The sequence below is a fragment of the Leptodactylus fuscus genome, chromosome 1, assembly GCF_031893055.1.
Source record: "Leptodactylus fuscus isolate aLepFus1 chromosome 1, aLepFus1.hap2, whole genome shotgun sequence".
Classification (NCBI taxonomy): Eukaryota; Metazoa; Chordata; class Amphibia; order Anura; family Leptodactylidae; genus Leptodactylus; species Leptodactylus fuscus.
The window spans coordinates 51,970,023-51,983,576 of record NC_134265.1 but is presented as its reverse complement, the minus strand read 5'-3'; the positions used below and the strand labels follow the sequence as shown (position 1 = coordinate 51,983,576).

The 13,554-nt window shown below is 45.1% G+C and overlaps 1 protein-coding gene across 1 annotated transcript; it reads right to left on the bottom strand.

The window, feature by feature from the left end:
- Nucleotides 1–447: 447 nt before the first annotated feature.
- Nucleotides 448–1,323, bottom strand: LOC142198495 (proteinase-activated receptor 1-like). Its single transcript, XM_075269550.1, has one exon. The coding sequence runs from the start codon at nt 1,306–1,308 to the stop codon at nt 448–450; it is 861 nt and encodes a 286-aa protein (XP_075125651.1). The 5' UTR covers nt 1,309–1,323.
- Between the last annotated feature and the right edge of the window lie 12,231 nt (nt 1,324–13,554).

Below are 13,554 nucleotides of genomic sequence, written 5' to 3'. Positions count from 1 at the left end.
AACACTCACTTCGGCACTGAATACAATAAATTTCAACAACACATTAAAAGGGATTGGCCCATGAACAACTTTTATAGGATAGATGATGGGTATATGCTCAATGGGGATCCACTGGGAACAGCAATCACAATAGGGATCCCTCTGTAAGTGAAGTCCCTTTCATGGGACTCAGAGAGCTCTTTACTGTAGCCATCTCCAGCAATCAAGAGAATGGGGATAAGTCTGTAAGTGGAGCGGTAGTGTAAATGCATGACCATCGCTCCATACACTTCGATCTCTTTACTGTAGCCTTCTCCAGCAATCTTACATAAGTGAAATGAGCGATATTTATACATACACACTACCGTTCAATTTTCATAAGAGACTCATAATCATGGAGTTCCCAGCAGGTGTAATGCCCTACATTCATACATTTATCATCTAAAGGTGAAGGATAGTATATTTATTTTACTTAAGAGGAGAACTTTCTTGGGGTGTCTGTTTGGATTGCAGTGTATCTGTTCTCATACAGTGTAATAAACTATATACATGCTTTTGATAATTTGAAGACGCATAGTAATAAATTAAAGGATCAAGACAACTACTTATACTGCTGATACAGGCACACAGAATATATACATAGTATAGAGACTCAGCATGTCCATTGTGGAAGTGCAGATAATGCATTAGAAAGATGAGGTTTGTAGGACCAAAGCAAATAATGAACACAGTAAGGACTATAATAGTTAAGAGAATAGCTCTTGTCTTAGAAGAATTTTCAATGTCCTTAGATCTTTTACTCAAGGTTCGGATAATGACAACATAACAGAAGATTGTAATAAATAATGGAATGAAGAAAAAAATGCAAGAGAAGGCAGTGAAGTAATACATGTAGAAGTGCTGTTGGTTCTTTAGCTCCAGCACATCATGGCAAGTTGTAATGTCCAATGAGTCAATGTAAATAGTTTGCTTGGTAAGAAGAAGAGGCACGGTGCTAGCTATAGATATAAGCCAGATAAAGACACACACCAGCCAAGCCCGTTTCTTTGTGCGCCAGGAACGAGAGTGTATTGGAAACACCACGGCCATGTACCTGTCCACACTTATACTAGTCATGAGCAGGATGGAGCAGTACATGTTACAGTAAAATGCCGCAGTCACAATTCGGCACATTCCTTCTCTGATCTGCCAGTTGTTCCCTGAGAATCTGTACACAATGTTGAAAGGCAGCATGGCAACAAAAAGCACATCAGCTATGGCCAAGTTCAGCATATAGACTACTGCCGGCGTCTTGACGTTTATCTTCAGTAGAAACATTAGAATTGCCATCACATTCAGAGGCAGAGCCACAGTGACCACCACAGTGTAGATCGATGGTACAAACGTGGTCAACCACTGGCTAGTAAGGTAGAATGTGGCGTCATCTGAAATATCCTTTGAGTTAGTATCCTCTGAAAAAAAGAGAAATAATTACTTTTACTATAAAAAAAATTTCTTCTGACAGGTACAGATATAATAAACCCAATGAACTGGATTCATTCAATGAGCATTTTCCTCCTTAAAGTGAATCTCTGCCTTTGTGTTGTTTTTAGATCTTATTTATGAACAGTTTGTCTTTTAGGTAAATAGAGATTCATTTTCCATCTCCCTATAAAATATAGCTTTTAATTATTGTAATCATAAAACAAATAATAACTGATATACCGAAGTTTATAAATTAGTGGTTGTTCGGGTCGGTTACTAATCTACATAATTCTGGAAGATAGTTTTATGTCGATTGCCAAACCAATACTTAAAATTCAGAGTGAATATCGGAGGTTCCTCCTATTGTCATTTCAAAACTTGCAAATCACTAACAAATGCTACAGATCAGATAAGAGGGACCAGTTATTAGTATAGAGAATTATTACATTTTAATGGAATATGAAGTGATAATATGGGCCCTGGATTCTTAGGTTCAAATCCCATGGAATCTGCATGGAATTTGTATGTTCTTCCCATGTTTGTGTGATTTTCCTCCCACATTCCAAAGACATACTGAATGCAGATGTGAGCCTTGTATGACTGACAATATCTGTAATTCAATGTAGAATACGTTTTCTTTGTACAAGTAAGATAAATAAATAATAGAATGATAATAGGCATAATATCCTAAGAACTGCACAACTGGGAAGTCCATAAAAAGCTATCTTCTGGGCTTTAATGCGATACACATACACTATGTGATCAAAAGTATCCGGACACCTGGCTTAAAATGACTTACAAGTTTGTGGCGCCCTCCATTGGTAATGCTGGAATTCAGTATGGTGTTGGTCCACCCTTAGCCCTGATGACAGCTTCCACTCTCGCAGGCATACGTTCAATTAGGTGCTGGAAGGTTTCTTGAGGAATGGCGGCCCATTCTTCCCGGAGTGCTGCACTGAGGAGAGGTATCGATGTAGGTCGGTGAGGCCTGGCACGAAGTCGGCGTTCCAAAACATCCCAAAGGTGTTCTATAGGATTCAAGTCAGGACTCTGTGCAGGCCAGTCCATTACAGAGATGTTATTGTCGTATAACCACTCCGCCACAGGCCGTGCAGTATGAACAGGTGCTCCATCGTGTTGAAAGATGCAATCGCCATCCCCGAATTGCTCTTCAACAGTGGGAAGCAAGAAGGTGTTTAAAACATCAATGTAGGCCTGTGCTGTGATAGTGCCACGCAAAACAAGGGGTGCAAGCCCCCCTCCATGAAAAACACCATAACACCACTTCCTCCGAATTTTACTGTTGGCACTACACACGCTGGCAGATGACGTTCACCGGGCATTCGCCATAAGTTTTTTGTAGACATGTGTTTACCAATGGGGTGCTCAATATCTTGCCATTTTTTCGAAATTTTTAGTAGCTTCTTAGAATGGGTATGAGTTGGGGAAACTCTTCCATATTGCACTACCTTGACAATTTTTTGTTTGTTGGCCGGCAGCAGTCTCCGATGTGTGGTTTTCTTTTGGCGGTTTTTGGCCGAATGATGGAGTGCTTTGGAGCCTGACAAGACGGTTGGCCCGGTTACCTGCTTGTCCTTTATAAGGTATTGAGATAGACTCCTTGGAAATGGTTTTTCGTTTATCAGAGGATAAGTAGACCCGTTTGAAAGTGGTGGTTGGTGAGATGCTTGGTGCCAAAAAGGTTACTTTGCACCAGTTGCAGGTCCTTTTGGCTTTGCTTAATTTTGCATGTAGAGTGCTTCCCATGGGCAGATTATCTCTGGCGACTAAGGGGGTTTCTTCCCCTCACCACTTTATACGGGTTACCTGGCCTTTGAGAAACGATTTGTTGATTTGGCGGAGCTTCTTGTTTTCCTTCAACGGTCGTGCGATTTGTCAGTCGGCGGAGGTGTCCAGTGTTGAGTTGGCTTTGTTTACAGATGCCGCAGGCAGCGACAGCTTCGCTGCAGTGTGTGGTAACAGTTGGTGTAAGGGTTCCAGGCCGTCTTTGTGGCGCTCTTCTTCTTGGATTCGGAATTTAACGTTGTTGGAGTTATTCCTGGTTATCGTAGAGGTTGAGGTCTGGGGGCAGCGCCTTAGCAATCAGAGGGTGTGTTTTTGGACGGAAAACATGTCAGTCGTGCAAGGTTGGTTGAAAGAGAGAGTGGGTTGTGACATGCGTCAGCCCCTTTCGTTGCAGCTGTTGGAGCGTTTGGTTGCGGTAGCTGAGGTCATTTGTAAGGATCAATATGAGGTGAGACTTTTTCAGGCGGCTTTTGCCCTTTCTTTCTTTGCTGCTTTGCGCATTGGTGAGTTGGTTCCTGCCAGTGCATCTGGAAAAGGAGGTTTGACTGGAAAGGATGTGGTTTGGTGTGCTACGAGTGTTAAGGTGTGCGTGCGTAAGTCGAAGACTGATGTGTATGGGAGATGCTGTTGGATTACGTTGAATGCTGTTGGTTCTGAGTGTTGTCGGGCCTTTTTGAAAGTTAGGGTGGTTGGTGATCGTTTCTTGGTTCATCGTTCTGGGTCATCGCTCACTAAATTTCAATTTTGTTCTATGATTAGGTCTTGTCTGGTGTCTTTGGGTCTCAACCAGTCTGATTTCGGATCGCATTCGTTTCGCATAGGTGCTGCGACCATGGCTGATATTTGTGGTTTGAATGGGGATCAAGTGAAGCATCTGGGTAGATGCAGGTCGGACTGCTATCGGTCATATATCCTTCCGGACTTGCTGATGTCTTAGTGCATGTTGTTTTTCTTTCTTTCTTCTCCTTTCCCTTCCCCCTCTACCAAACCTTTTCTCTATTTCTTTCTTTTAGGTCCAGGAATGCTTCCGGTCTTGATTATTGGTCACTCGTATGTCTATTGGGCCGAGCAGAGAGCGTTGTTGTAACCTTGTGGAGCTAATCTAGGCATTTCTGGAGTGGAGGTACAATGGTGTGGTATTAGAGGCCTCCGCTGGTTGGGTGTCCTTCCGCAAGTCACCGTAATGAGTCGATTGGTGTCAGGCACTGTTATTTTGTTGGTGCATTGTGGGGGAAACGATTTGGGGAAAGTTAAATTGGGCGACTTGATTGCCGTCATCAAGCAAGATTTCAATCGTTTCTCACATTTGTTTAGCAAAGTTATCCTCATATGGTTGGACATGGTGGCAAGGAAGTATTGGAGGGGAGCCAGGGACATGGCTGCATTGGAGCATTCTCGGAGAGTTTTAAATCTCCGTGTTTCTCGTCACGTTCAGGCTCTGGGTGACATTGCCGTTCGCCATACGGAACTTGAAGGTGATAATGGTGATTTGTTGCTTCGGGACGGGGTACACCTCAATCCGATAGGCTTGGATATACTTTTAGCCGGTTTTAGGGACAGTATTGAGAGGGCGGTTTTGTTGGCAAGTGGGGTTGGTCAGAGGGAGGAGTAAGGATACTCCTCCTCTTCCATGGTGGAAGGTCCATGCTCCTTAGGAGGAAGTTCGGGCCTCAACTGCCCGCTGTCGGACAGCGGGGCATCTTACAGGGCAAAGGTCAAGAAGGAAGAAGCGGGGCATGGGAATGGTCTATTTCCTGTTTACTGTTTATATTTACGGTTAGGTTATTTGGTTCAATAAATGCTGTGGCCAACCTCAGCCTCAACCATAAACAGTGTTGTAGTGTGATCTTTAACTCTTATTAAAAGGGGGTCATCACAGGTTTTTAATCTTAAAGGGGTTGTAAGTCTCAACAGTCTGGAAGTCCCTAAACCGCATGGAGAAAGGGACAGGGACTGTTGGGCCGGCATTTTATGGGTTAAAGTGAAGTTGTCATTCAAAAGTGATGACGTTTTTCGGTCACATGTCTGGAGGTGGAGCTCTTTGATTAACACTCGGGACATGTGTGTGGGGCTCCACCTCTGCCATTACTGGAAGCGTGGTGAGAGGAACTCCCACCCACCCTTGCCCTTACGGTTTTTTGTTTTGGTGTAGGTTTGTTTTTTGTTTTTGTTTTTTTTGTTTTTGTTTTTGTCTTTGCTTTTGTTCTTTGTCTTCCAGTGTCACAGCAGGTGGAAGGTCCATGCCCCTTGGGAGGAAGTTCGGGCCTCAACTGCCCACTGTCGGACAGCGGGGCATCTTACAGGGCAAAAGTCAAGAAGGAAGAGGCGGGGCATGGGAATGGTCTATTTCCTGTTTACTGTTTATATTTACAGTTATGTTATTTGGTTCAATAAATGCTGTGGCCAACCTCAGCCTCAACCATAAACAGTGTTGTGGTGTGATTTTTAACTCTTATTAAAAGGGGGTCATCACAGGTTTTTAATCTTAAAGGGGTTGTAAGTCCCAACAGTCCTGTAAACTGTGTAACATGGCTTTTATGTCCTAGAATTGGAGTCAGATTTGGAGTCGGCTAACAAAATATATAGGAGTAGCTTAAATTGTGTGTATTTCAAAGTAGAGAGTTTAAGGTTAAGGAGAAATATGAAGGCTTAAAATGGAAAGGTCTGTCTATAAAGCCTTTGTGCAATCCTATGGATGATCAACCAATAGCGTCGGGCATGAGGTCAGGACCACCACACATGGAGAGTAGTGCCCAAGGCATTACAAGCCCGAAATCAAAGGGGCGAAACGGTGGGAAAAAAATTGGTAGATTCTATGGGGAACCAAATATGTCCTGTGTATAACTTTTAGAGATGACTCCGTGAGGGTGATCTGAGCAGCAATCAGCCAACTGGGCTGGGGTCCAGGTATTTTCGAGGTGTTGCTCCCAGGACACCATAAAGTCAAGCTTACTGTCGGTGGGGGAGGAATGAGTAATCCATAGATATAGAAAAGGGAAGATCTATCAGCTATCTAAACAAAGCTAGTGTGAGAGATCCCTGGGTTGAGTGGGACAAGGGAACGCACAAAGTGAATCAACTGTGCAGGCTGAAAGGCCTCTAATGGAGGCAGGGAATATTCACTAGTAAAATAGTTTGGTGAAGACCCACCAGTAAAAGAGGAAGTTGTGAAGGTGGTGAAACCGTGCGTGTGTCAACCAAACACCTTAGGAGAGAGGCCAGGGAGAAAGAGTGGGTTCTAAAAGATTGGGATTAAAGGTGAAATCGGGCTTTGGAAACCTTACTGAAAACGAACCCTCTGGCACAACTGCAACATATAGTCGGTCACCCTCGCAGCAACCGGAAGGGTGCGGGCCATAGTCTTAGGGGCCCATAAAAGGGCCTGCAGGAAGGTTGGAGCCACCAATGCAGATTCTAATGTTACCTATTGGGGGCAGTCATGGTCATTATGGATAGCACTAAATTGGGAAAGCACGGTGGCTACATAATATTTGTAAAGGTGGAGGACTGATAGTTCACACAGTCTCTTATGATAAAACATATCACAGCATCTTATTCGCTGTCTTTTATAGCCCAAATAAAATAAAAATATCTCAATCTGAAAGGCTACAAGGGAAGCATTTTAGACCGGAGACGGGAGGGTACAGAAAAAATATAAAATGCGGGATAAGGTAACCATTTTGAGGGAGTCGATATGTCCTATCCAAGGAAGGGTAGGGTAATGCCAAGCAACTAAGTCCTTAAGGAGTTTAGGTACCAATATAGCGTAATTCCATTTCAAGAGTGCATCTAAGGAGTTACTGAGTTTAACACCTAAATAGTGAAGATATTTGTCACTAGTCTGAAAGCCAAAATTCAGGGAGATTAAATTAGCAGTAGCTAAAGGGACAATGCTTACCGATAGTCTGGTAAATTGGAAGAGCGTGTTAATTAAATTAATGGTCAACAGCATATCATCGGACAGATTGGATTTATATTCACAGTCTCCAATTTGCACACTTCGAATATCAGGGTGGGAACGGATAGCAAATGCCAAGGGTTCAATAGCTAGGGCAAAAAGGGCGAGGGATAGAGGGCAGTCTTTGCGTGTACCGCAACAAATGCGAATAGGCTTCGGTGAGTCAGTTGGAAGCTTCAAATATGCAATAAGGTCACAATAAAGAGCTCAAAGGACTCTCTGGAAGTGTCTGGTTATACACATCAATTTCAGAACATGGGCTAGGTATGACCAGGAGAGGCTATCAAAGGCCTTCTCAATATTGAGGCCTCGAAGGAAAACTGGTTTACGGTGACTATTAGCCCAATGGACTATGTTGCAAAGTTTTCGGATGTTATCAGAGGCCTGCCTACCCAGGGCAAAATCAACTTGCTCAGAGTGAATGAGGGATGGCAGGAATCTAGTCAAATGGGAAGCAAGAATAGAAGAGAGTAATTTTATATCTATATTAAGGAGAGAAATGGGCCTATAACTAGCTGGAGTGGTGGTGTCTTTCCTGGGTTTGGGAATAACGTAATGGAAGCGCACAGCATGTCCTGAGGGAACCTTTTTCCTTGAAGGATATGATTAAACATGGAGAGGAGGTGGGGTGAAAGAATCCCCTTAAATTTCTTATAATAGAGGAAGAAGCAGCCATCTGGACTGGGGCTTTCCCATTTTTAAGATTATCAATGGCATTGTCCAGTTCCTTCATAGTGAAAGAATCACTGAGGGAGGCCAGCTGGGAGGAGGAGACAGAGGGTGGCTTAAGGGAGTGAAGAAATGAGGACATCTCCACCGATTCTGCCGTATTTGGAGCTGAGTAGAGTTTCTCATAAAATTGGTGGAAATGTGTGTAAATGGGGTTAGATGTCATAGCACCTCCAGATTTGTGTATTTTTTAAATGGCATTCTGCTTTTGAGGGGCTCTTATTTTAGAGGCCAGTAGCTTATCAGGCTTGTTATCATATCTATAAAGGTGAGCCTGATTCCACTGCACGACCTTTTCAGTCCAATGTGTTAAGATGGCGTGTTAAATATCTTGTATTTGCCGGTGAGACTTGTGTCCACTGTTAAATATCCGTACCTGGCCTTGAAATTGTGGGATAGACTTGTGTCACGTGTTCTAGGCCTTATCCACGATAGGAAGAAGTCAGCTTGTTATAAATCAGTGTAGAGGTTTATTAATATCTTGAAGGAAAACGCAGGAACAGGGAAAATGTCCAAAGAACACAAATATCAGTCAATTGTCAATAGCTTACATCTTCAGATAAGTTAAATCATCTGAATATCTTGTAGTTACAGCTTGGTTCATGCTTGATCATCTGGTCTGGTCATCTGGGATATTCACGACATCTTGTCCAGGATGACAGAGAGGGATGGCAGACAGACCTGCCATAGATTCCCCATGGATTCCCCTCATGGATGACCCTCATGGATGACGACCCCGACGTGTGTGTCTGTCACTCATTTATGTTCATGAGAGTGGGTGTTACCTTCCATCTTGTAGCTATGTAAGGAGATTTCTAAAATGGTGTACTCTAACCGCACCCATGTACCCAAAATACAACAGATATGATGTCAGTAGAGTGTTAACCCCATGTCTGCTAGAGAATATTGTAAATATATAATATTTAACATTTCCCCCTTTTGAGAGTGAAATATCTGTTTGAACTCTCAAGATACATATCATACGACAATATTCATACAATTTAATTATATCTTCTTTCTTCTTTGCTGAATACTGGAACTTAATTTTCATTAACTGTCCATATAACAATAATTTCATCAATTTGCAATAAATTTTAAATGTTATGATATGTTATGGTAAACTGTGATCAAAGATGAAAACAATTTGATCTACTATCCAACCTACACCTGATGAAGGCTCTTCTTTCATCGTCTGGTCTTCTGGTAATTTTTTCTTCCGTCATAATAGAAGGCTTATTACCACAAATGTAGTTCTTGACTTAAAGTCCTTTATAGATTTCCTCCATGTTGTGCAGATATTTTAACATTGTCCATTAAAGTTCATATTATGAAGATATTGATATAACAACAAAGTCCATATGTTATGTTTCACTTTACCAAGACATAGACTGTAGAAGGGTTTCCTTTGGTAATTACCTTGACCACCTGTCACTGTAGAATCATGTGACACTTCTGGAGCAATACTGCAAAAGCAAGGCAAGTGTGAATTCTGACATCATCCCTGCTGCTTGTCAGTAAGGTTCAGTCCTGGAATCTCAGTCTCTTGGATACACAATATCTGTGTTAGGGTTTTATTATTCATAACTAGAGATGAGCGAACAGTGTTCTATCGAACTCATGTTCGATCGGATATTAGGCTGTTCGGCATGTTCGAATCGAACACCGCGTGGTAAAGTGCGCCATTACTCGATTCCCCTCCCACCTTCCCTGGCGCCTTTTTTGTTCCAATAAAAGCGCAGGGTAGGTGGGACAGGAACTACGACACCGGTGACGTTGAAAAAAGTAGGCAAAACCCATTGGCTGCCGAAAACATGTGACCTCTAATTTAAAAGAACAGCGCCGCCCAGGTTCGCGTCATTCTGAGCTTGCAATTCACCGGGGACGGAGGTTTCCGTCCAGCTAGCTAGGGCTTAGATTCTGGGTAGGCAGGGACAGGCTAGGATAGGAAGGAGAAGACAACCAACAGCTCTTATAAGAGCTAAATTCCAGGGAGAAGCTTGTCAGTGTAACGTGGCACTGACGGGCTCAATCGCCGCAACCCAGCTTTCCCAGGATCCTGAATGGAATACACTGACAGTGTATTCCCGTATACCCGATATATACCCCCGATACCCATTCCAACGGTGTGCCCCCCCACCTTCACCCCAGAAATACCCTGCAAGTCCCCTAGCAATAGAATTGGGGCTATATACACCCACTATTTTTGCTACTGCCATATAGTGCCATTGTCTCACTGGGAATTCAAAGAATATATTGGGCTTACAAATAACTTCAATTCCAGGGAGAAGCTTGTCAGTGTAACGTGGCACTGACGGGCTCAATCGCCGCAACCCAGCTTTCCCAGGATCCTGAATGGAACACACTGACAGTGTATTCCCGTATACCCCATATATACACCCCAAATCCCCGTTCCAACGGTGTGCCCCCCCACCTTCACCTCAGAAATACCCTGCAAGTCCCCTAGCAATAGAATTGGGGCTATATACACCCACTATTTTTGCTACTGGTATATAGTGCCATTGTCTGACTGGGAATTCAAAGAATATATTGGGGTTACGTGCACCCACAATTTTTGCTACTGGTATATAGTGCCATTGTCTCACTGGGAATTCAAAGAATATATTGGGGTTACGTGCACCCACAATTTTTGCTACTGGTATATAGTGCCATTGTCTGACTGGGAATTCAAAGAATATATTGGGGTTACAAATACCCTCATTTCTTGCTACTGCCATATAGTGCCAGTTTCTGACTGGTAATTCAAAGAATATATTGGGGTTACGTGCACCCACAATTTTTGCTACTGGTATATAGTGCCATTGTCTGACTGGGAATTCAAAGAATATATTGGGGTTACAAATACCCTCATTTCTTGCTACTGCCATATAGTGCCAGTTTCTGACTGGTAAATCAAAGAATATATTGGGGTTATAAATACCCTCATTTCTTGCTACTGGTATATAGTGCCATTGTCTGACTGGGAATTCAAAGAATATATTGGGGTTACAAATACCCTCATTTCTTGCTACTGCCATATAGTGCCAGTTTCTGACTGGGAATTCAAAGAATATATTGGGGTTACGTGCACCCACAATTTTTGCTACTGGTATATAGTGCCATTGTCTGACTGGGAATTCAAAGAATATATTGGGGTTACAAATACCCTCATTTCTTGCTACTGCCATATAGTGCCAGTTTCTGACTGGTAATTCAAAGAATATATTGGGGTTACGTGCACCCACAATTTTTGCTACTGGTATATAGTGCCAATTTCTAACTGGGAATTCAAAATGCGCAAGGCTCCCGGAAAGGGACGTGGACGAGGCCGTGGGCGAGGTCGGGGGAATGGTTCTGGGGAGCAAGGTAGCAGTGAAGCCACAGGGCGTCCCGTGCCTACTCCTGTGGGGCAGCAAGCATTGCGCCACTCCACAGTGCCAGGGTTGCTCGCCATATTAACTAAACTGCAGGGTACAAACCTTAGTAGGCCCGAGAACCAGGAACAGGTCTTGCAATGGCTGTCAGAGAACGCTTACAGCACATTGTCCAGCAGCCAGTCAGACTCTGCCTCCTCTCCTCCTATTACCCAACAGTCTTGTCCTCCTTCCTCCCAAAATTCCCAAGCTTCACAGAACAATAACCCCAACTGTCCCTGCTCCCCAGAGCTGTTCTCCGCTCCTTTCATTGTCCCTCAACCTGCCTCTCCACGTCACGATTCCACGAACCTAACAGAGGAGCATCTGTGTCCAGATGCTCAAACACTAGAGTCTCCTCCATCTCCGTTCGATTTGGTGGTGGATGACCAGCAACCCACCCTCATCGACGATGATGTGACGCAGTTGCCGTCAGGGCATCCAGTTGACCGGCGCATTGTGCGGGAGGAGGAGATGAGACAGGAGTTGGAAGAGGAAGTGGTGGATGATGAGGACACTGACCCGACCTGGACAGGGGGGATGTCAAGCAGGGAAAGTAGTGTGGATGTTGAGGCAGGTGCAGCACCAAAAAGGGTAGCTAGAGGCAGAGGCAGAGGTCAGCAGCTTAGGCGAAGCCAGGCCACACCCGGAATCTCCCAAGATGTTCCAGTTCGTACCCAGCCCCGAAAAACTCCCACCTCGAGGGCACGTTTCTCGAAGGTGTGGAGTTTTTTCAAGGAATGCGCCGAGGACAGATATAGTGTTGTCTGCACAATTTGCCTCTCGAAATTGATTAGGGGCTCTGAGAAGAGCAACTTGTCCACCACTTCAATGCGCCGTCATTTGGAATCCAAGCACTGGAATCAGTGGCAGGCAGCAACAGCAGGACAAAGGCCGCCTGCCGTTCACGCCACTGCCACTGCCTCTGCCTCTGCCACTGCCACTGCTGACTGTGCTGGCGATGCACTCCAGAGGACGAGCCAGGACACCACTTCATCTGCCTCCACCACTTTGTTGACTTCTCCCTCATCCTCCCCTGTTCCTGTCTTATCTCCTTCTCCTGCACCATCAAAGGCACCATCAGGCGCTTCTTTACAACAACCCACCATCTCTCAGACATTGGAGCGGCGGCAGAAATACACTGCTAACCACCCACACGCGCAAGCCTTGAACGCCAACATCGCTAAACTGCTGGCCCAGGAGATGTTGGCGTTCCGGCTTGTTGAAACTCCCGCCTTCCTGGACCTGATGGCAACTGCGGCACCTCGCTATGCCGTCCCTAGCCATCACTACTTCTCCCGGTGTGCCGTCCCCGCCTTGCACCAGCACCTGTCACTCAACATCAGGCGGGCCCTTAGTTCCGCGCTTTGCACAAAGGTCCACTTGACCACCGACGCGTGGACAAGTGCATGCGGACAGGGATGCTACATTTCACTGACGGCACACTGGGTGAATGTAGTTGAGGCTGGGACTGCTTCCCAAACTGGCCCGGTGTACCTCGTCTCCCCGCCTAACATTCCTGGCAGGGACACGAGAAGAACACCCCCCTCCTCCTCCTCCTCTACCGCCGCCTCCTCCTCCTCTACCGCCTCCTCCTCCGCCACCGCCTCCTCCTCCGCTGTTAGATTGACCCCAGCTACGAGTTGGAAACGTTGCAGCACTGGCATTGGTAGACGTCAGCAGGCTGTGCTGAAGCTGATCAGCTTAGGGGACAGACAGCACACTGCCTCCGAGGTGAGGGATGCCCTCCTCGATGAGACGGCAATATGGTTTGAGCCACTGCACCTGGGCCCAGGCATGGTCGTTTGTGATAACGGCCGGAACCTGGTAGCAGCTCTGGAGCTTGCCGGACTCCAACATGTTCCATGCCTGGCCCACGTCTTCAACCTAGTGGTGCAACGTTTCCTAAAGAGCTACCCCAATGTTCCAGAGCTACTGGTGAAAGTGCGGCACATGTGCGCCCACTTTCGCAAGTCGACAGTAGCCGCTGCTAGCTTAAAATCTCTCCAGCAACGCCTGCATGTGCCACAACACCGGCTTTTGTGCGACGTCCCCACACGCTGGAACTCAACGTTTCAGATGTTGAATAGAGTGGTTGAGCAGCAGAGACCTTTGATGGAATACCAGCTACAAAACCCTAGGGTGCCACAAAGTCAGCTGCCTCAGTTTCACATCCATGAGTGGCCATGGATGAGAGACCTTTGTGAC